The 24,426-nt window shown below is 43.2% G+C and overlaps 1 protein-coding gene across 2 annotated transcripts; it reads right to left on the reverse strand.

The window, feature by feature from the left end:
• Positions 1-958: 958 nt before the first annotated feature.
• Positions 959-22,820, reverse strand: LOC121848124 (highly reducing polyketide synthase-like). Of its 2 annotated transcripts, none has more exons than XM_042332187.1 (6): positions 22,332-22,820; positions 20,953-21,113; positions 18,722-18,925; positions 18,253-18,360; positions 1,609-1,838; positions 959-1,261 (listed from the first exon to the last, which is right to left on the reverse strand). In XM_042332187.1, exons 1-6 carry the CDS (start codon positions 22,361-22,363, stop codon positions 1,241-1,243), a joined length of 756 nt encoding a protein of 251 aa, XP_042188121.1. In that variant the 5' UTR covers positions 22,364-22,820; the 3' UTR covers positions 959-1,240. The 2 variants fall into 2 exon arrangements, with proteins under 2 accessions (XP_042188121.1, XP_042188120.1); XM_042332186.1 differs by having other exon boundaries at positions 1,557-1,838.
• Between the last annotated feature and the right edge of the window lie 1,606 nt (positions 22,821-24,426).

Below are 24,426 nucleotides of genomic sequence, written 5' to 3' on the forward strand. Positions count from 1 at the left end.
ATGAAATGCAGGGAAGTGATGGTAAACTTCTCTAGAACCTTGGTCAGACCACACTTAGAATACTGTGTGCAGTTCTGGTCCCCACATTATAGAAGGGATGTAGAGGCACTGGAGAGGGGGCAAAGGAGATTCACAAGGATGATCCCCGATCTGAGAGGTTATACGGATCTGGAAAGGCTGAACATTCAGGGCAGGCTCGAGGGGCCGAATGGCCTACCCCTGCTCCTACTTCCTATGTACTTGGACTGTTGTGTCTTGAAAAGAGGAGGGTAAGGGGTGACCTGATAGAGGCCTTTAAAATGATGAGAGGTTTTAATAGGTTAGACATAGGGAAGATGTTTCCACTTGTGGGGAGACCAAAACCAGGCGCCATCAATATAAGATAGTCACAAATAGATCGAATAGGGAAGTTAAAAAAGAAATTTCTTCACACAGAGAGTAGCGGGAATGTGGAACATACTACCCACAAGGAGTTGTTGAGGCAAATAGATTAGATGTATTTAAGGGAAAGCGAGAGAGGTACATGAGGGAGAAAGGAATAGAAGATTATGCTTGAAGGCTTAGTTGAGGAAGGGCAGGAGGAGGCTCACGTGCAGCATAAATACCGGCATAGACCAGTTGGGCCAAATGGCCTGTTTCTGTGCTGTATATTCCAATATATTCTAAGGTAATAACAACTTGCATTGAGGGGTAGCATCTCAGAGTGCTTAACAGTGGTAGATTCTGAATCCGAGCGAGGGGAAGTGACCATAAGCATGGTTGAACAGGAATATCTTTAGGTGTGATCTGAAAATGGGGAAGATGGAGCGGCCCAGGTGGAGGGAAGTGGGATAGCGTTCCAGAGTTCAGTGGCATATTGGCTGAAAGCATAACTGCCGATGGTGGAGCAGAGGGGATCAGGGATCAGCAGGAAGCCGGAGCCAGCCAAGCAGAGGCGGCAAGTGGTAGACGGAAGAGTAAGCATGTCGGACAGACAGGGAGTTGCCAGGGTATGAAGGGATTTCTAGACGAATGTGAGGATCTTGGCCAATCCTTTCTGTGATTAGGAGCAGGTGAAGACTGGCGAGGACTGATGGGATGGGGGTAGGGAGACTGCTTCTCTTCATCTCAGCCACATTGCTCTCCAACCCCACTCCCCCTATCTCACAGCAAATACCACCAAACCATATCTTGGTTACCTCTCACCTTGACTTTTCTAACATACTCCTGAATTATCTCCCTGAGCTCCAATTCATCCAAATTACCACCATTGACAACGCACCTGCACGAAACACAACATACAATAATATTATTATTATTATTTATTACAATAAACCTTTCCTATGTTCAAAGTTACATGTCCCATTGCAGTTGCCAGCTCTTAAGGTTTGCGACAACAAAATTATGTCAGAATTATTTGTATCTTTGAGTGATACCACTGAATTTTAGGAATAGACAGTTCATTTAGTTTAGGGGAAGACCTCAGTGGTGTCTCAGCATCCCTGGCAGGGACAGATATTACTCACTGTCACTGTGAGTGGTTAGTGTTGCAGACCCCTCTTATGCCTCACTCTCACCTGCAGTTTCCCTCCCATCTCCATCACAACTTATAGCACTGAATCTACGCACTTGGAAGAAGGTTGTGCAGGTTAACGGTCTATCACAGTGTCCGTGGCGGCTCCGGCTTGCCCATGTGTGTAGACCCCAGACTTCATTTGTTCTTCCCAGCCCTGCACACAAGGCTGCAGATACAGTTACATCACTGAGTCTGTGGCAGATCCGGCTTGGCCAGGTGTCTAGGTCTGACACCTTTCGTTCTTCCTTGGCCTGTGCCAAAGGCTGCAAGGACTCCTCTAGTCCTGAAGAAAGAGAGAACACAGAAAGAATTGGACAAAACAACAAGAACAAGATTACATTTGTATAGCGCCTTTCACATCGGGAGGTCGTCCCAAGGTGCTGGACAGTATACAGCATTTCAAACACAAGCTGGGGTCAGGGTGGGATAAGGGAGAGGAGGGGAAGGGGGGTGACCAATGGCATGGTCTAAGAGGAGGGTTTTGAGGCGGGACTTGAAGGAGGCTAAGGAGGGGGCGAGGCGAAGTGAATGGGGATGGAATTCCAGAGGTGGGGGCAGAGTGGCAGAAGGCTCTCCCACCAATGGTGGGGCGGGTGTGTCGGGGGACATGTAGCAGGCCAGAGCCGGCTGAGCGGAGGGAGCGGGCGGGTTGGTAGGGGGTTAGGAGGTCGCAGAGGTAGGGGAGGCGTGGCCATTGAGGGCTTTGTAGTTGAGGACCAGGATCTTGAACTGGATCCTCTGAAGGATAGGGAACCAATGAAGTTGGGTGAGAATGATGAGATGGGGTCACGGACACTGGCTGCAGAGTTCTGGATTATCTGCAGCCTGTGGAGGAGGAGTTGGGAAGGCCAACAAGCAGGGTATTTTCATAGTCGAGCCTGGAGGTGATGAAAGCATGAACAAGAGTTTCAGGGACCTGAGGGATGGGGTGGTGATGGAGTCGGGCGATGTTTCGGAGGTGAGGGAAGGTAGAGCAGGTCATGGCTTGGATGCGGGGAAGAAAAGACAGTTGAGGGTCGAGCAAGACACCTAGGTTCCTGACTGGCTTGGTGAGTTGAAGTGTGCAACCATGGAAGTTGATGCTGTTAGAGCCTAAGGTGCAGAGGCGCTGACGCGAGTCAATCAGTCTTGTTCATATTCAACTGTAGAAAATTAAGCTTTTATACTGCTCAGACTCTCCCGCCCCATCAATCAGGATAGTCCATGTGGCTCCATTATAACAAACTCATTGCTTAGCGGACCCCAAATTGCCATTCCCAAAACTCTGTTACGTTAGTAAAAAAAAGTTACTGAATCAGTTGTATGCGAATCACAGTTTCATGAAATGTTCAAGATTATGAAAGGGGAGAGGTATGCAAAGGCCTGCTTGGAGCTGAACTGGCTCCGAGGTGACATGTTTGGCAATGGAATGTGGGAATGTGGTGGTCTCGGTACTCCTATTCCTGAGCCAGATAGGTCTGTAGTGCTCCAGGGCTGTGACTGCACAGCCAGCCTGGCGCATCAGCAAGACTTGGAAGGGAAGAACAGTCACTGGGGGCGGGGAATCCTCCCTCTCAGCTCATGCTAACCCTGCAAGCCAATTCCCTAACGTGTAGGGTGGTGCTAGCTGGACAAGCAGCAGAAAAACTTGCCAGATAGCAATACCAATGGCAAGCCATGTGGTTTTGGCTGGTTACAGTCCAGCAGTACACCAATGCACACTCTCGAGTCATCAAGCCTTGGCTCTTGACAACTTGCACTTAATACTTTCCAGAATTAGGTAAACTGGATGCATTCCCTCCAGGTAGAGACTGCGCATTCCATTCCAGCAAGATCTCTGGAATTCCCACGTGCAAATGTTTCGGATACTCTTAAGCATGGGGATGGTTGAGCATGGCAGTCAAATCAAAAAATGATTTAAGTTGGGAAAACAGCAGCACAGCCATGATTGACCAAATGGACTGGTTCTAATGTAACATTCTATGCAGTTCCAGAGGGTGGGGGCAGAATTGCTGAAGACCCACCCACCAATGTTAGTGGGGGGGGGTGGGGGAGCGAGGCGGGGGACATGAAGCCAACCAGAGCTCACTGAGTGCAGTGAATAGGAGGTTGATAGCGGGTTAGGAGGTTGCAGAGGTATGGGTGCGCAAGACCATGGAGGGCTTTGAAGGTGAGGACCAGGATCTTGAACGGTATCCTCTGTGTAATGGGAAGTCAGTGGAGTCGGGCAAGAATGTGGGTGATGGATCATGGAGTCTGGTGCAGAAGAGGATACATGCTGCAGAGTTCTGATGATCGGCAGCCTAAGGAGGGGGAGGCCAATAAGCAGGGAGTTTGCATAGTCAAGCCTGGATGTTATGAATGTGTATATGAGGGTGAGGGTTAGTGGCGTGTGGAGTGAGACAGTGGCAGAGCCGGGCATTGTTGTTTTAGGTGGGGGAAGGCACAGATATGTGGTTTTGGCTTGTTAGACTCCAGCAATATCCCAATGCACACTCTCGAGTCGTCAAGCCTTAGCTCTTGCCAACTTGCACTTAATACTTTCCAGAATTTGCTGAGTGTGTCGGGACTTCATTAATAAACTTCAGCCACCGCTGATAAAGTACATTTTCTGGTGCCTCGTCACCTCAAAAATAATAATCAAGCCTAATGGCAGAAGGTGTTTGAATATGATTTCCCTCTAACTTCATTTCCTCATTAGGTATCTGCCTTCAGCCTGGTGGTAAGAAACTGTAGGAAGAAACTGTAGTTTCTTCAGTAAGAAACTCAGAATACCATGCGTACTATTCTTTTGAGCTTTGAGCTTCTAAGGCAACATAATAATCGGCTACGTTTGGACTGGTATTTGTTTGACTTTGGGCTACAAACATATTTTAATTTCCTGGCAACCCTGCTTGCACATCGACCGACCTCAGGTCACCTCTGACCTTCTCAACTTCATAACCCTAAAGCAGGGTGACCGCACATCCCCATTTTCTGAGGACAGTCCCGGATGAGGAATTGTGTCCCTGGCTAAATTTGCATTTCTTATTGGGAGGATGTCCCAAAGCACTTCATAGGATTTACTATGAAGTGAGTTGACTGTAACAGCCAATTTGTGCACAACAATGTCCTAAAAACAACCATGAAGTAAATTACCAATTTTATTTGGGGAATTGCTGTCCAGGACACCGGAAGAAATTCCCTTCACTTTTTGAATAATGCCATGGGATCTTTAACATCCACCTGAACAGCCAGCCGGGGACTTGGATAAACATGTCATCCGAAGGACTGCTCCTCCAGTATATTGGATACTAATTGATAAATAAGGACCAATTGACGCATCGCCCGTCTCTCCGAAAGCTGCTGAAACCCTGGTCAATGTCTTTGTCACCTCTCGGCTGGACTGCTCAAAAGCCCTCCTCACCGGCCTCCCCTCCACTACCATCCATAAAATCCAGATTATTCAAAACTGTGCTGCCCGCATTCTCATCCGCACCAAACTCTGCTCCCCAATCACCCCAGTCCTTGCCAGACTGCGCTGGATGCCTGTCCCAGAGAGGATCATCTTCAAGATCCTCACCCTTGTCTTCAAATCCCTCCACTCCTCTGCACCACTCTCTCTGAACTCCTCTCTCCTCAAAACAGTGCCCGTTGCTTTCGTTCCTCCGGGTCTGGCCTCCTCCTTATCCCCTGAGTCCTCCTCTCCAGCCTTGGTGGCTGTGCCTTCAGCCACTACGCCCTGAAGCTCTGGAACTCCCTTCCTCACTCCCTTCGCCTCGCCCCCTCTCTTCCTATTTTCAGGTCTCGGCTGAAGACCTTTCTTTTCGACTGTGCCTTTGGTTACCTTCCTCTCCCGCCCCCTGGCTCATCCCCGGAATCCGTTACTGTGAGCGCTCTGAGACGCCGTCTGGTGTGGAGGGCGCTATATAAATCCAAGTTGTTGTTGTTAACTAGGACCAATGGAAAGAAATCAGGAGGGAGAGAAAGCAGAAAGAACTGAGTAAAGGGTGCTTGGTGTGACTGTTGGATTTTGTAACTAAAATGAAAGAGTGTTCTACACATGGTTTGTTGAGAACATAACACAGCAGTGCAATACCCCCCATCACCCCACATTGGACCAGAGTCGTGTTAGACTGGGTAGGTCCAACTGGCAGCCCTCGAGCCGAATCCGGTTCTGGGGGATGATTTCATCCAACCTGGAAACCATTTCCAATTTCTGGCCACCTGGCCCCAAACCCGCACGCCGCGAATGGTCCCCTCATTACAACAGCAGCAGCAGGGCGGGGTTTCGGCCGTATTCCCCCGGCGCCACCCCAGCTCCACCCTCATCTCGCGAAATCGCCCACCTGCAAAATCGTGCAGGGAACCAGGGCGGGGTTTCGGCCGCACTCCCCCTTTCTCGCGTGAATTTGCCTTCTACTGTTCGGGGAGTAGGCGTAAGAGCGCTCGGCTGCAGCGCATGCTTTGAGCAAAGCCGAGCGCGAGCGGAAGCCATTGGGGATGAGCAGCATGTGCTCCACACTCCACCCCACACACACACTAACCTTCCGTCCCCCCCTGCCCTCCCTCCTTCCTGAACCCCAGCTCGGTTCCGAAACACTGATTGTCCAGCACATTGGGACGGCCTCCCACCCTGAAAGGCACTATACACATGTAATTGTTGTTGTTGTTCGAATCACATCAGAAGCTAACCTGCGCTGGGGCTGGGAGTGTCGATCGCTGTGAGATGGCTTTCCCACATGAAAATGAAGATGTTTCAATATTATGTTCATGTTTCTGGAAAGGAAACAACAAAATATTGCTTATGAGGCCCGCGACCTTTCTCAAATCTGGCATCCAGCCCTCAGCAGCCAAAGGGTTGGACCAGCCTGTCTTAGTTGATGTGAGGTCAAGTCATGTGGGGCTTGAACCCACTATATGGGTCATAAAATAGTCCGTGTCAGAGTGGACGCAATAGACTGGCTGGTCTTCTGTTCCTGATTGCCTATGTACGTGTTAGTCTTCATTGGCCGGTAAGTGGCAATCGGATTACTCGCAAGGCCAGTGGTAAGTACAGTATTGTCTGCTTTGGGCAGCATATTTGATTGAAGTGATAATTATTCTATCACAGGTTATACTACATGTTGAAGTTTGGATCTCACAAAGTTAATGCTGTTACTGAAGCAAACATGGCAGAGGTATTGACCAGCAATATTCCAAACAATAAAAAAAAGGAGTCAATTAAACTAGTTATTTGAGATGAATTTTGCTGCAGAAGGGGATATTAGCCAGAATGACCTGAAGAAATTTCCTGTGCGTCTTTGAAATTGTGGTTTGGGATCTTTGAACATCCACTTGCATCACAAAACAAATCAGTCCTTGGTTTAACAATCATTCCAATATCAAATCATCTGGAATGATAAGTAATATTGTTTTATATAATGCTCAACTCAGGCACTCAAAGTCCTCAGGTCAAATGTTTCCACTGTGATCTGCAGTATGCTACTTACAGAACATGCTGTTCCCCTAACACACAATGTTTGGACTGTTGGTTAATTTGATGCTAATTTAATCCTAGTATTACTTCCTGTGCATTTTCCAAATAGGTAGTATCTGTTGTAATTAAGTTCTCAATTCACAAATTTCTAAAATATAAATCAAATATCCAAGGTCTATAGTTTACCTCTTGGTTGTGTTTCATTATGTTGACATCAAAGTTCTTAGCGCTATTGAAGTTTAAATAATAATCATGTGCAAATTGCACAAACATGGATTTTACCTAACTTATTTGAAGTGTGAACAGTATTTTATAATCACAATACACTTCCTCCCCGCTTTACTCTCGGGGCATCTGTTACAAGCCACAAATGTTACCATCCAAATGTTTTAGCTTCATCGTATTTAAAGGCATTGGCACCACTCAGAATCAGTCACACTTGGAAAATGAGTGGAATAATAATATTATAAATAATAATAGTCATTGCATTTGATATAGCGCCTTATGGCATCATCTGGACAAATAAAAAAAGGTCAGAGGAAGTATTGTAAAGTAGTTTGTGTGGGGTGAAATGTGGCAGCCAGTTGCACACAGTAATGTCCCACAAACAGCCATGGAGTGAGTGACCAGTTTTATTTGGAGGTCATCCTCATGAGACCGAGTTCTGCGTGGGTTGAAGAAAGTTCTCAAGCAATTGTACAATGTACAATTTGGCATTGCTCAAAAGGAGAAGGGATCTTCTCCTAATATCCTGGGCAACATTCCTCCAGCTAATTCATACTTGCATTCAAATATACAGTCACAGCAGTTGGCAATAATTACCGGTAAAGCATTTTGAGACATTTCTACGTTATAGTTGCTATATCAAAATGAAAGTTTATTTTAAAATTTCTATCCCACCTAAAATGTTTCAGGAAATGAGTTTAATGTTGACATCTCAAATGAACAGTCTTAGTCCTCAGTTTTAAATAAGGAAAATAAGGTGATGATTTATTATTATTAATAATTCTTATAATCCTTTCATTTGGTATAATGTCTTTCAAGTTGGGTGATGTCTCAAAGAGCTTCACTGTGTATTTATTGTGCAGTGCTGCTGTGTATTTGTAGCAAAATGCAACAGCCCATTTGCACATAGCAATGTGCCACAAACACCCAGAAAATGAATGACAATCTGTGCATCTGAATTTGATGATGTCAACCGCTGGCATGGGGTTAATTTCCACATGCATTCAGGTGACACCCATCTCTATCTCTCTGGCTCCACCCTCGACTCCAGGATCACTGCTATCCTGACGGATTATCTGTCAGACATCAAGTCCCAGATGAGAGCCAACTTTCTCCAGCTGAACATTGACAAGTCTGAGGCCCTCCTGCTTGGCTCTCATCAGTGCCTTCTCACTTCAGGTGCTGATTGCATCAGCATCCACATCTGCAATCCCCACCATACATAGCTAGTACAGAACTGTGGTTCCTGTTTGATGCTTAATTCTCCTTTGAACCACACATCTGAGCAAAGATCCATTCAACCTTCCCCCACCTCTGCAACATTGCCGCCTCCGCCACTGCCTTTCCCCTCAGGCCACCGAGATCCTCATTTATGATTGATCCTCATTTATGATTGATTCACCATAGCGTAGACAAGCTATATTCTACTGTAGAATTAACCAACACTATAGATTTGACAGCAGGTTGTTTGGAGTACATAAGAACATAAGAATTTGCAAAGCGAAATAAGACCAAAGTTCATCTAGTTTGTCTTCCACTATTCTGGCAATCGCTTGACATGTCGTGTCCCAAACTATACATTGTACCCTGAGATATTATTTTCTAGCAGAAATCTATCTCATTTGTTCTTGAAACAAATTACATTTTCTGCTTCCATCATCGCCCCTAGGGAGCCTGTTCCATAAGTTTACTACTCTCTCACTAAAGTAGTGTTTCTGCAGATTTGTTCTGAATTTACCCCCCTTCAGTCGTAGGCCATGTCCTCTGGTATTACTGTTCAGCACAAGGTAAAACAGCTTTATTTTGTACTGTTTTATCTTGTACTGAACAATAGAATCAGAGTACATGGTATACGACTGAAGTGGGTTAAATTCATAGCTTGTTTACCCTATGGTGAATCAACCATAAATAAGCAATTGTCCTCATGCAGCCTAAAAGACAGAAATTATAAAAAAAACTTTCGATGGGTTGAACCCCACTGAAGGTTTTTTTTTGACTGTCATGGTCTACTTTATCTATTCCCTTCAGAATCTTTAAGACCATAATCATATATCGCCCCTCACCTTCTCTTCTCCAGTGTGAACATGCTCAGTTTATCTAATCATTCCTTGTAGTCCAGTCCCTCCATCCACTCAATCATTTGGTTGCCCTCCTCTGTATCCTCTCAATCGCTGCAATATCCTTCCTATATTGCCGTGACCGGAACTGCACGTAGTGTTCCACGTGTGGTCGCTGATCGCCAAGTAATTTGCAAAGTGGCAGGATTACCCTACTATTTTGGCTCAATATTACTCTTTTAATACAGCTTAGCATCTGGTTTGCCTTACTCACTGCGACCGAGCACTGTTGGGAATCTTCATTTTATTGTCAATTAGGATCCCCAGGTTCTTTTTATCTTCTGTACAGATTATTTTCTTACCATTTAACTAATAGTCCCTTCCTGGATTTTTTTTGTCTCCATCCTCTCCCGGCTCTACCGGCTCCCCATCCCACAGAGTTTCGATTTTAAAATCCTCATCCAAACTTTTAAAGCCCTCCATGGACCAGCTCCTCCATATCTCTGCGACCTATCAACACCACACCAACCTGTCCATTCCCTCTGCTTGGTCAGCACAAACCTGCTCCATAACCCATTGGTGGTTGGACCTTCAGGTTTTCTGTCCACACCCTCTGGAACTCCATTCAGAATCCCTCTGCCTCACCCTCTCTGTTGCCTCTTTCAAGCCTCGTCTCAAGACTTTCCTCTTTGATCGTGCTTTCGGCCACCATCCCACCCCTCCCCTCACCGTTCTTGATTCGAACTCCCATCTCAGGTACAAACCCTTGACTGTCCCTTGCCTTGAGATCTCCTTCCGACGTGAAAGGTGCTTGATAAGTGTAATTTTGTTGTTATTGTTAACCCATTCCAGCTGTTACTTATTCTCTGTAAAAAAAACTTCCTGTACTAAGTTTCCCTTCACAATGATGATACTAATGCCCTCTTGTCTTGCTTATTTTGATTTTAAACATTCATTCACAATTGCAGTACATTTGAATTATATTGGTGTTGAACTCTATTTTGTCCACATGATGACGCTGTCACATGTGGACACAATGATGTCTCACTGACTGGGTTATAATTAGGTGTGATAAAATGACCTACTTTAGGTCAATAATCTTAATAACAGTGGGCTCAATCCATCGAAAGTTTGTTTTATAATTTCTGTCTTTTAGACTGTATGTGGACCATTGCTAATTTATGGTCGATTCAACATAGGGTAGACAAGCTATATTCTACTATGGGATTAACCAACACCACGTATTAGACAGCAGGTTGTTTGGAGCACATAATAAGAACATAAGAACATAAGAATTTGCACGACGAAAGAAGAACAGGACCTATCTACTTTGCCTTCCACCATCCTGACAGCCACTTGACATGTCGTGTCCCTAACTATACACTGTGCCCCGAGATATTATTTTCTAGCAGAAATCTATCTCATTTGTTCTTGAAACAAATGACATTTTCTGCTTCCACTGTCTCCCTAAGGAGCCTGTTCCATAAGTTTTCTACTCACTCCCCTAAGTAGTGTTTCCATAGATTGGTTCAGTCGCAGGCCATGCCCTCGGTTCTACTGTTCAGCACAGGATAAAACAGCTTATCGTGGTCTACATTATCTATTTCCTTCAGAATCTTAAAGACCTTAATCATATTCGCTCTTCAACATTCTCTTTTCCAGTGTGAACATGTCCAGTTATCTAATTGCTCCTCATCGTCCAGTCCCTCCATCCCCTCAATCATTTTGGTTGCCCTCCTCTGTACCTCTCAATCGCTGCAACATCCTTCCTATATTGCTATGACCAGAACTTCACGCAGTAATCCAAGTGCGTTCGCACCAGTGATTGATAAAATGGCAGGATTGCCCCAATATTTCGGCTCAATATTGCCCTTTTAATACAGCCGAGCATCTGGTTTGCCTTCTTCACTGCTATCGAGCACTGTTGGGATAGCTTCATTTTATTATCACTCAGGATCTCTAGATCCTTTTTTATTTTCTGTACAGAAGATTTTCTTACCATTTAAATAATAGTCCCTTCCTGGATTTTTTTGTCCCCTGTGAAAAGCACTTTCATTTCTCTTTTAAATTTTAATAATAATTCTTGCATTTGATATAGTGCTTTATCACGATGTGGAGACGTTTCAAATCACTTCAAAGAATATGCGTAAAGTGGATTGACTGTACATTTTGTGGATATAAACATGCTACCAGTTGCGTTTCCTGGGGGTGTGTATGTATATGTGTGGGGGGAAATCCAAGGCTTTAGATTGTGATTCTATGAGAATGGGATCATTTTTCTATTTTCATACTACTTCCAATTATCAAAAGAAGCAATTTTAAACAAGTGCTGTATTATTGACAATATTGGGAGTATATTCCAAAGTGTTTTACAGGATATACTGTATGAGAAAACAACAGCTCCTCTGCTTTGAGAGAAGACCAGCAGCAGAGCAGATATTTAGTTTCAACACAAAGCCTGTGATGTTGGCGAAGTGAATCCCCTCAATTTTGGATTCAAGAAAGTCCATTGTCTCCTCACATTTGGAGTTGGAGGAGAGGACGAGCGATCAAGGCTTGGGAAGGTGGGCAGAGGAGCTGGGTTGTGGTACATATAATAATAATAATAATCTTTGCATTTGATATAGCGCTTTTCATGTCGGAGGACGTCCCAAAGTGCTTCACAGAACACACTGTAAAGTGAATTGACTGTATATTTGTGGGCGAACGCGGCAGCCAATTGCGCACAGCAATGTCCCACAAACAGTCGTAGATTGAAAATGACCAATTTATTATTGTTTTTGGTTTTGGAGGGATTATTATTAGGCTGTGTGGAATAAGGAAACTTGCCCAAGGTTTCGCCCTGGTGATTGAAAATGTTTATTCAGTACTGTAATGTCCAGTCTGTCTTCAGAATATTTGAAAATTGGTAAAGATACACAATTCAATATTTGTGCACTGACTTTATTTTGTTCCAATCTTTAAAATTGAGGATTTCATCTCCTCATTTGTTTTAATATTTTTCATGTTCTAATTTTTATTTACACATTATGACTAAGGTTCCAATAATGCTTTGAAAATAATTTTTAAATCAAAATAACATCAACATTTTTCATATTTGTTATATTTAGTAAAAGAATGTACATACAGCAGTACAGATTTTTTCAAAAGAATAGAACTTATTAATACATGTCAAAAATCTCAAATTGATTTTTTTAAAAAGAAAATTTAAGGGAAGGAGGGGAGGCATTGGGAATGTGGAATGGAGTTCCAAAAGCGTGGGAGCAGAAAGGCAGAAGGCTTGACTGTCGATGATGGGGCGGGTAGGACGGGGGTCATAGAGTAGGCCAGAGTCCAGAACAGGGGGCATAATCTTCAAATTAAAGCTAGGCTAATTAGGAGTAGAATCAGGAGGCAATTTTTCACCCAAAGGTAGTGGAAATCTGGTGGATGGAGGTAGATAGATGTTTGTTAGGTAAGTGTAGTCCTGTAGCTCAGTGGTGAGAGCACTCACTTTGCAAGCGAGACCTGGGTTTGATTCCCAGCAGGGTGAAACCTTGGGTAAGTTTCCTTACTCCAAACGCCTGATAATAATCCCTCAAGAAAAACAATAATAAATTGGTCATTTCAATCCACGACTGTTTGTGGGACACTGCTGTGCGCAATTGGCTGCCGCGCTTCACCCATAAATATACAGTCAATTCACTTTACAGTCTATTCTGTGAAGCGCTTTGAGACGTCTAGAAGACGTGAAAAGCGCTATATGAAATGCAAAGATTATTATTATAATTCCATTGAGAGATATGGGTAAGTTAATTGGAGTTGAGATTCAGATCAGCCATGATCTTATAGAATGGCAGAACAGGCTCAGGGGGCTGAATGGCCTACTCCTCCTATCTTCCTATGCTCCTAGACTGCTGAATGGAGGCAGTGTGGGGTTAGCAGGTCACAGAGCTAGGGATGAGCAAGGCCATGGAGGGCTTTGAATGCGAGGATGAGGATTTTGAACTCTACAAAATTAAAAGCGGCAGAAAGGTTTATCTATTATGAATGAGACCAGATTATCAAATATCATCATTCTCTAGCAAATGGGGAATATAATCTTGATTTGACTGGAGGAAGTGCTGTAAAATGCTGTATTATTTATGCATTATTTACAACCGAGTAAACTCATCAGGAACTTCATCCAAAGAGTTGTTCAGTGGCACAGATGTTTCCCCAATATGAACTTGGAAACTTTACCAGAGTGGACACTGTCGATTTTGGATCAAGAAATGTTACTAGTGGCACACTGACATTCTTTTCCTGGTGAATCCAATTCTGTATGGTCATTCCTATCATGGAATCAATGCCAAAACTGGAGAGAGTAGATTCTTTGGTAAAGTCTGTAGGATCTGTGTTGCTCACTTCAGACAACAAGGTTATTATATACTGTGCAGGAGATATTGCTAATTACTGATTGCTTTCTCAACATTTGACAGAGCTGAGATGTCACAGGCCACGCAAATGATCCTTGTCCCAATCTCATTCTATAATTTTCTAAATTCCTCCTGCTTCTCCTTTGATGGAGAGCTCCTTGAAAGAACAAGAATATAGCCACCGCCATGGTTAGCAATGAATTTCACTCTTTCAAAGCCAAGAGCTGTAAGTCCTCCAGCAACTATATACACAGCATCACTTTTAAAGAGTTGCTTTTGTCTGCGGTGCATTGGAATCTCTGACATCCTCGTCTTGGTGGTGCTCTTCAGAACTGCAATGGAGACATCTCTCTATATAAAGTACGACTCATTCCTGCACTCAACCATGTCTGATATTCTTTGCTGACAGATCATTTTTGATAGATCAAAATGTTTCATCCCTAAATACATTGTTCTCATCCATTTATAGATGCAATTTGCAGATTTCATGAGATAGCCCTTTTGAAATATACTGGCTAACTGCAGAACATGAATACAGACATTGTCCTTTTCATTTCGGAGAAAGTCTTGTGAAATAACAAGCATCTGCGTGTTGTCCAGGAGAACAACAATATCCCGAGCAGAAGAACCACTGACATATTTTGAAATAGAAGTTTTTTCAAAAGGTGGCAATAAAAGCAAAGCATCAAAGTGAACAGGAATCTGTACAAAGTCATTGGAGTCTGGGTGAACCTGAACTCTCCAGCCAGACTCCCTGGCTGTCAGAGACAAGACTTTACTCAAACACGAATCAGGTATCATGGAAACAATTACCAAGCGTTTCTGATGTTTGGGTATTGGTGAGAGATTATGGAGTATTTCCTATGCTATTGCGAAGTATGACATAAGAGCATAAGAATTAGGAGTAGGCCTTTCGGCACCTCGAGCCTGCCTCGCCATTCGATAAGATCACGGCCGATCTTCTGACCTAACTCTAATTACCTGCCCTATCCCCATATCCCCTAATCCCTCTATGTTTTAAAAATCTATCAGTTTCAGCCTTGAAGATGTTCAAAGACTGAGCATCTACAGCCTTCTGGGGTAGTGAATTCCATAAATTCACTACCCTCTGAGTGAAAAAATGTTTCCTCAACTCTGTTCTAAAAGGCTGACCCTTAATTTTAAGACTGTGACCCTGGTTATAGATTCTCCTACCAGGGGAAACAGACCCTCAGTGCCTACTTTATCCAGCCCTTTAAGAATCTTATGTTTCAATAAGATCTCCCCTAATTCTTCTGTACTCTAGAGAATATAGCCCTAGTTTATTCAGCCTATCCTCAAGGTCAGTCCCCTCATCCCAGGAACTAACCGAGTGAATCTACGCTGCACCCCCTCTAAGGCAAGTATGTCCTTTTTTAAATAAGGAGACCAAAACTGCACACAATACTCTTGGTGCGGTCTCACCAAGGCCCTATACAGTTGCAGCAAGACTTCCCTACTCTTGTACTTTAAACCTTTGCAATGAACGCTAACATGCCGTTCGCCTTCTTAGTTGCTGCTGCATCTGCAAACTAACGTTTTGAGACTGATGTACAAGGACACCCAAATCCCTCTGAACACTAACACTATCTAATCTCTCCCCCTCTAGAAAATAATCTGTTTTTCTATTTTTTCTACCTAGGTGAATAACTTCACACTTCCCCGCATTAAATTCCATCCATCACCTATTTGCCCACTCCCCTAGCCTATCTATATCCCATTGCAATCTTTTTGCATCATCCTCAGAGCTTACTCTCCCACCTAGTTTAGAGTCATCCGCGAATTTGGATACGTTACATTCAATGTCCTCGTCTAGATCATTGATGACACACAAGGGATCTCCTTCAGCAATGGTAGTTTCCTGCTTTTGAAACAAACAACAGCAGGAAGGCTGACATTTAAAGCTGCAGGAACCGGGTAACATGCAACAATATGATCTCCCCATCAGACAAGACTATCACATTAGCTACTGCTGCAATATCTACATCACTGATAGAGCTGATGTGAATGATCTGAAATAAAATCTCTGGAATTTCTGCAATGCATGATCTGGTCATACCCCACAGGGCAAACCCTGGAGTAATTTGATCCACTGTTTTTTCAGATGTCCTGTATGCTATTACTCTAACAGATTTTGTGCCACTTTTCCCTCGAACTAGCTGAATGATCTGACGATAAATCTCACAGCAGCTACTGACCTCCTGCACTACTGCTGTGCTGGTCTGGTCAGTCAGGTTTACAGTCCCCCACAGAAATAACACCTCCTCATAGCTATTCAGGTTGTGGACATTGTACTTTCTCAGAAGATACACAAGTTCTGTACCAGTGGAATTGTCGTGTTCCTGGTAAGGAATATATGTGGAATGACTGTGCAGGAACTTCTTGAGGCTTTCAGCCACTCCATAGTTATCACCAAACACTCGTGATCTTGGGCCAGAAGCAAGATTTTTGCCCTCTTGAAGGTGAGAAATTTCTACCCAGATACTTTCATAGAACAAATCATTGATTCCTCCTCCATTGTTCACGGTTAGAAATGTGGTTCTGATATTTTTCAGTTCGGCAATGATTATGCCCTTTGTATCTGTGAAGCCCCCACAGACCTCTAGATAATCTGGAATGATTTTACTGATCCTCAGATACATCAGCATTTCTTGTTGTAAAGGGCGATGAATAACCAAGCTCCCTACAGATGTGGGGAACCCCATGCTGGAGACTGCAGACATCATTGTTACAACAGCAGCCATTTGTAGAAAATAGTCTAAAATGATTGGGTGAAAGAAGTATTGATGAATCTATGACATGAGCTCTTCTGCATGTTATAACTTCCTTCAAATTCTCTCCATAGAAGATATCCCCAAGTTGCCTAAAAACTGATCCATACTGAAAGCCTAAGGAAGAGAGTTCTTTACAGATGTCCTCTGGCATTGCTCGATTTACACCTTTGGAAAATTTGCTCAACCGAGATATTACTTTCATCAGTGACCTATAGTACCTCCCCTGTGGCACAAATACCAGAAGATGATAAAATACTAAATTTGATCAGTTTATCTTCTCTGTTGAGGTGCACTTTGAGCTCAACTGAGTTCTGGTGGATTATACAAGGATTCAGAAACTTTGCACTGATCCGGCACAAAGTGAGTGGTACTTTTGGTTCAATACTTGCCAGGACGGAAGCCACACCAAGTTCTACATGAAAGGCACCGGGAAGCATAGGCACTCCATTGTTTTTGTGTTCAGCTACATAAGGTACTATGAATGTTGACAAGGTGAAGTTATATTCTTTGCCATCCTTGCTTACACTAGAGAGTAGGGGGTGATGGGAAGATAGCCTTCAGCCATTTTGCCCCCCTCTGGAGTTCCATCCACTAATCACTCTGCCTCGCCCCCTCCTTAGCCTCCTTGAAGTCCCGCCTCAAAACCCTCCTCTTTGACCATGCCATTGGCTACCCCCTCCCCTACCCTCTCCCTTCCTGACACCAGCTCAGGTCTGAAATGCTATCCAGCGACTTGGGACGTCCTCCCGACATGAAAGGTGCTATACAAATGTAATCTTGTTGTTGCTGTCTTTCAATGCCTATTAAAGCGATGAAAGAATAGAATTAGAGAATGTTTAGACCACCAAAGGAAGCCAATACCTTCCTATTGCTATTAGCCCCCAAGTTCCTGTAGGGTCAAGGTATGATGACCCAGAGGTGACCATGTGTTTGAAAAGTGATTGGATGGACGATTTCAGGAATGTGATTGAATAATTGAATTGTGAACTCTAATTGGGCAATTCAGGTATCGGTATTATTTAAGAAATAATAACGTTGAAAGGATATGAGACTGAGTAGTTCGACATCAGGTAATCGACATGAAGTAAGGCAGGTCTGTCCCTTATCCCCCAACCGGTTTGTCTGCAGCATCGAACCCTTTCCTCAGGCCATCAGGAGGGACAAGAGCATCAGAGGTGTCACCAACCCGGGCAGCCACGGTACACAACCCAAGGCCTCCCTGTATATGGATGATGTCGCCATCTTTTGCACAGACCAAAACTTGGTCTCGAGATTGCTAGGCATTTGCAACCGTTTTGAGCAAGTCTCAGAAGCAAAGATCAACTGCCAGAAGAGCGAGGTGATGTATTTTGGAGACTGGAAAGAACGCAGTCACATACCAAAGTCCTCGGCGTCTAGATCGAGGCTGCCGGGGAGTGCCCAAAAAGCTGGGAGAAGAGTCTAGGTATAGTGAGGAAGAAATTGGTGATGTGGCACCAGCGCTCGCTATTCATCACCGGAAAAAATCTGGTGATAAAGTGTGAGGCCCTCTCAGTGTTAAAGTACTTGGCCCAGGTCTCGCCTTTGACCAAGAACAACGCCACTGCAATCACTAGACAGGTCTTCCATCTGAATTGGGGGTCCAAGATGGATCGTGTCCACAGAGACACGCTGCACAAAACGGAAAGGTGGGGGAAAGAGTCCCCAACGTAGCCCTGATCCTCATAGCCACATTTATGTGTAACTGCCCGAGGCTGTGCCTGGAGCCCTGCTACGATGGCACTAATGCCGCTATATGATGAGTTTCTACCTGTAACCGGTGCTAGGAAGAGTTTGATACTGCCTGAGATAAGCATTACATTGACACGTGGTTCAATGATGCAGCTCACTCCTCCACAAACAGCCATCTCACAGTCACCTGAAAGAGCAAGGTGGGAATTTTAACCAGTGACTCTATATAAACAGTGCCAGCTAAATAACAGTGCTTTAGAGCGTTAATATGGATTATTATAAGATAATGATTTCTGCAATACGATAGAGGCATGGCTTTCTTCTGCTGTTTGTACATTTGTCACATTAGCATAGAGATAACTCACCTATAATTTGAGGTGCTGAAGCTTTATATAAAAAAGGGGGCAGGTAAACAATTACCTACCGGTTACCCGCTGTAGGTGGCTGTATTTACCTGTCCCTACCAGTTACCTCCCATGATGCTGTAAACTGTGCTTCATGATGTGTGTACAATGTATTGATGCAACCACAAAGGTGGTTTCTGGTACCTTGTTTGATGGCCTGAGAAGCGTAGTGTAGAGCGTCCAGAGATGAAGAGCACGCTGTGTCTATAGCCAGTGATGGTCCAGTAAAGTTGAAGGTGAACAAAATCCTATTTACAGCTATGCTCATTGCTGTACCAGTGCCATTATAATGGCTGATTCTGTTGGCTGAATTATTCATTATCGCTTCAAAGTCTCGATTCATGAGCCCTAAAGAAAAGGAAAGAGACTGAAACTGTTCTTTTGGAGTGATAACTTTAGTCTATTCTGAGGCAATATTGAGTGAGATGTATTAGTGAATAGAAGAGTAGAATCATTTACATTTATGGCACAAAAGAAGGCCATTGTGTCTGTGCCGGCTCCCTCAAGAGCAATCCTTTCAGTCCCATTTGCCTGCGCTTCCCCCATAACTTTGCAACTGACTTTTTAAGATATTTGTCTAATTTCCTCTTGAAGGCCAATATGGATTGTGCTCTGGGCAGAATTGTATCAGTTCCTAACAACTCAAAAACTTTCTCCTTAATTCCCCATTTGCTCGTTTAATATCTTATATTGACGCTTTGAGATGTCTCAACGACATGATGAGGCGCTATATCAAATGCAAGGATTATTTCTTAAATAATTTCTCCCTATTGACTATCAATCATCCGGATGAAGTTCCCCACCCCCTGCCTTGAACCCCTCTCCACCCAGCTGCTGGTCACTCAACTCCCCCACCTCTCCAACCTGCTCGCCGATACGGTTAACCAGTCTCTCTCCTCAGGCTCTGTTCCACTGCCTTAAAACTGCTGTAATCACACCCCTCCTCAAAAACCCACCCTTAATCCCTATAATCTCTCACACTATCATCCCACTGTGGAGTCCTGTATCTCAGTGGTTGGAGCACCCGCCTTGTAAGCGAGAGAACTGGGTTCTATTCCTGTCAAGACGAAATGTTGGGCAAGTTTCCTTACTCCACACGTCTGTTTACCAAGCAGCAAGTAGGAACCCAGTTGTTAGCCGATTGGCAGATCACTTTTCCAGGGATAATAATCCCTCAAGAAAACAAAACAAACCAATAATGATTTGGTCACTCAATCCACAACTGATTGTGCGACACTGCTGTAAGCAATTAGCTGCCACGCTTCGCCCACAAATATACAGTTAATTCACCTTACAGTATATTCTGCGAAGCGCTTTGAGACATCTAGAAGATGTGTAAAGCGCTTTATCAAATGCAAGGGTTATTATTATTAATCAAATTTTAAATACCTTTATCAGGTCACCCCACACTATTTTTTGTTCCAGCAGAAAAGTCTAAGTTCCTCCAGTCTCTGCTCATAGAACGAACCATTCATCTCTAGTATCATCCTAGTGTATCTCCTCTCTACTCTGTTTATTATAATAATAATATAATAATAATCCTTGCATTTGATATAGTGCTTTTCACGTCGAGAAGACGTCCCAAAGCGTTTCACAGAACACACTAAAGTGAATTGACTGTATATTTGTGGGCGAACGCGGCAGTCAATTGCGCACAGCAGTGTCCCACAAACAGTCGTGGATTGAAAATGACCAATTTATTATTGTTTTGGTTTTGGAGGGATTATTATTAGGCTCTGTGTGGAGTAAGGAAACTTGCCCAAGGTTTCGCCCTCTGCCGGGAATTGAACTCAGGTCTCTCGCTTGCAAAGCGAGTGCTCTAACCACTGAGCTACAGTACTCCACAAATTCCCTTGATGTCTTTCCTAATATGATGTGACCAATACTGAACACAATATTCTATTTATTGTCTAACTAACACTTTATATAAGTTATCATTACCTCTTTGCTTTTATATTCTATAGCCCTATTTATAAAACCTAAGAATCAATTAGCTTTTTTGAAAGTTTGTCCACCTGGGCATTGCTGTGTGCAGATTGGCTGCCACATTTGCCTATAAAATACAGTCACAACACATTACAATAAATCTTGTGAAGCTTTTTGCAATTTCCACCCAAAATGAAAGGGTTTATACAAATACAACGATTGTTATTCTCATCAAGTTCAACAAAAATCTACTCCATCATAAAGTTCACCACAACCTCCCTTGGGCCAACAACCAAATGTGGTCCCCATCATCATTTTAATTGAAAATGAGTTCCAGCAATTACATGATGATGTAGTTATTCTATGAATTATGATAAATATTTCATGAACTGACAAAATCATGTGGTTGAAAAATTGGCTATTATGTTGGGCAGCGGGCACCTACTCACCAATAAAAAACCCTGTTTTACTCCCACTGAGATCCTCCTTGGGCATCCCTGCATTTTCAAGCGCTTTGTACGTGCACTCCAAGAGAAGCTTGTGTTGTGGATCCATGCAGTTGGCTTCTGTTTCATTTATGCCAAACAACTTATAATCAAATAAATTGAACCTATTAATTGCAAAGAAATATGAAAGTTAGGCATATATAGATGCATTAACATTATTTTTTTTAAGTGCTTGAGGTTCAACATTTAATATTTTATTTAATCATTTTGTATGTAGCTTGAGCTCAAGCTGTCAGAGAACACTTCTTAGTCCAGGGCACACAAAGCATCCTGGAGTTCCCACATGGCACACATTGTGAATGCAACCAGTCTCAGCTGCCCTGCCATATTCCCAGACATGTTTTAATATAAATATTATATAATTATGCACCTCTTTACCCCTTCCCACCAAATTCCTTAACAGATTCTCCCTCTGTTCTCTCCTCATGCTGCTAGGCTTTCTGTTTAATTGAGACACTTACAAGTCTTCTTCTTTATAAAGGACTCAAACAGAAACACCCAGTTTCAACTGGGCAGCATATCTTTTAATCTCGAACACCTGGCCTATGATTAACTGCAAATCACTTTGTTTGCTTGCTTGCATATAAGGTTGCCTCTACCTCATGATAGACTTCCCACTATTCTGCTGAATGAAAGAGTTCACTCTTGCTCTCTGGTATCTCACTTGCTCTCTCTCTCTTGTTGAAGAATTCCCACTATCACCAAATTCCTTAACAGAATTCTCTCTCCATTCCACCTCCCTTGGTTCCCTCCTCATCTGATGGGCTCTCTGCTCGTGTGACAAACATGAGACAAGTTGTGTTCTAGAAATTCTTGTAAGTAGTTATAATGTAAAATTGATCAGATAACTCATCCTGTAAGATGGCGTGTTGCAATGTAGAGGCCTCCTGCCCTATCCTATGACTGGTGTGGGCGCTCAGCAGAGGGTGGGCATGGATGCTCAGATGCTTTTCAGAGGTCTATTGGAGGGCCTAGATCTCTATTGATACCATTGATGGTTGTATTCATGGCTTCCTGCCACGTCTCCTATCCTATTCTGTGACAAGATAGGGCGGGAGGCAACTGAACAGCCTTCTAATAAAAATGGGGGTGGGGGGTGAAGGGATTTATAGTTGAGATTGAGAACCTTGAACTCAATCCATTGAGAGCCAGGAGAGACTGGGTTGATGAACGATATGGAGTTTGGTGCAGGTGAGGATGTGGGCAGCAGTGTTTTGGATGAGAGTATCCACTCACACAAAAAAGTACTTGTTTTGCAGCAACAAATATTACTATTCTGAATCAATTTAAAAGATGTAGTTTGTAAGAATGCTGTGCATTACCCTTCAATGAGAGACGCTCGCTTTGTGCGCATTTTTCCAGGCTTGTTGTCATCGGGATCATGCCAGAATTGTGTATCAAAACGATCTGGTGGGATATCCACAACGCAGTTTCTTCCCTCATGAAGAACTTTCCAAAAGTGTTCAATGCCTTCCCCTGTACAGACAACAAAAGAATCGAGAGAGAAAGCTCCTCCATTCTTAGAAATTATTCTGTAATGTATGTCATAATGTTAGTAAATGTGGATTGATACCACTGAGGTTTGTAAATGATTTGTAGCTCCAGAACTCCCTCACTCTACCCTTCTATCTAGCCCCTCTCTATCTGTCTTCAAATCCTGCCTAACATCCTACCTCTTTGACCAAACCTATGATCACCTCCCCATCTTTCCTTCATTTGTTCAGCGTCTTTGGGAATTGTTCTGAGATGTTATGCAAATAATAATAAGAGCCCTTTTAAATGCAAGTTCTTGTTGTTACACCAGATACGGCTCCTGGAGAAGCGAGAGCGCAAGCTTTCCTTCTTCTTTTGTGATCCTGGACAGTAACTGGTAGCAGCTGTTCAACTATAGGGTTAGCCCCACCTGAGCCTGACACAACCTAAATTTAACACAGCAACAAAGTCAGGACTAAAGATCTTAGTCCAGATTAACACACAAATGCAATGCTGGAGGAGTTTTCATTGTGGGAGGTGCCATGCTTTGAATGAGACGTTAAACCGAGATAATGTCTGCCTGCTCAGGTGGAAGGATCCCAAGGCACGATTCAAAAAAGAGAATGGAGTTTCTTCCGGTTTCTTGGTCTACAATTCCCAGATAAAATAATTGATCATTCACTTGATGTAGGATATTGCCATTCACAAATTGTCAAAATGGATTGTTGTTTCAGAGCCACCAGAGACACAATGAGCTGTATCCCATTGTCGAGACATCTCAAAGTGCTTCACAGAATGTGATGTGTAGTGACTGTTTGAAATGTGCTGACTATATTTTGTAGGCAATGTCCCACAAACAGCCATGAAGTGAATGACCAATTGTCGGTCAGTACACCAGAAGAAACTTACAATTTACAATTTGATATTTGCAATATCAGGTTTTATTGGGAATTTTAAAAAAAACTTAATGAAATTTGTAGGAATCTCACAATTCAATATTTGCAAATGAAAGTTTCAATTAACCCACAACCAATCTCTGGGTTGAAATTATGGCATATTGGACCCCATTCTCACTAACTGTAGCTTCCTATCACTGCCCCAGTTGAAAATGAATGTTGTTACAGACTCCAAAAGTTCCTGCTAGATTCCATGTTGTTTTATTATTTATCATCATAACATCATTCTTTTCATCATTTTTATTATTGTTAAATCTTAAATTCCTACCTCCAGGAAAATTGCATCCAATTCCAACAATAGCTATTTCTTCGTTGCTTTCATCCATTTTTTTTTTGCTGTTGACACCTATTGCAAACTAATGAAGGGAATCATAACACAAAAAGGAATCAAATATTTTGGGGTAAGTATACCAGGCTGAGCTAGGTTCAATCATTACAGCAATATTTAGGCAACGCTATTAACAAGCCACAACATCTTTTACACCTGTACCATATTCCTGTAAAATCTTCTAGATTCACAATGTGAATGCAGATAATGCTGCGAGAGAAAGCATTTGTTTAAAGCCCACACATCCCAACAGTTTGCCATTGCAGAATGTTTTGCAGCATAAACATTATACCAAAAAATCTGAATTCTCTATGTGCCTCAGTCCAGTCCTTTATTTCCCAGCGCTGTTGCTGGAGGCAGTCAGGACGCAATGCCTCAATATAAACAGGGAGCGGCATTTCCCTTCACATCGAGAGGTGGTGTTCAGGGAACTAACAGAAGCAGCGACAACATCAGGACAAATCTGAACAATTCCCACCACCAGAACCATAGCTCTCAACATATGTAGGTGGAGAGCACAGCCACACACTTCATATAGAGACGGGCAGTGGGAGCTCCAATGGGGTACATTTAACCTGGAGAGTGCTCAGTGCTAAGTCCCACACTGGAGTGTTGCATTTCACAGGACAAACCTCTCACACTGATCAGAACGACACTAAC

Source organism: Callorhinchus milii, unplaced genomic scaffold (genome assembly GCF_018977255.1).
Source record: "Callorhinchus milii isolate IMCB2004 unplaced genomic scaffold, IMCB_Cmil_1.0 Scaffold2, whole genome shotgun sequence".
In the NCBI taxonomy this organism is placed as follows: Eukaryota; Metazoa; Chordata; class Chondrichthyes; order Chimaeriformes; family Callorhinchidae; genus Callorhinchus; species Callorhinchus milii.

Bases quoted from the DNA above. Each gene is read 5' to 3' on its own strand.
- LOC121848124 (XM_042332186.1), bottom strand. From the start codon at position 22,363: ATGCGCACAAAGCGAGCGTCTCTCATTGAAGG. The intron at 21,114-22,331 runs GTAATGCACAGC...TGCAATTAATAG, and splicing joins CGAGCGTCTCTCATTGAAGG to GTTCAATTTATTTGATTATA. The intron at 18,926-20,952 runs GTGAGTAGGTGC...CCTTTTCTTTAG, and splicing joins TAAAACAGGGTTTTTTATTG to GGCTCATGAATCGAGACTTT.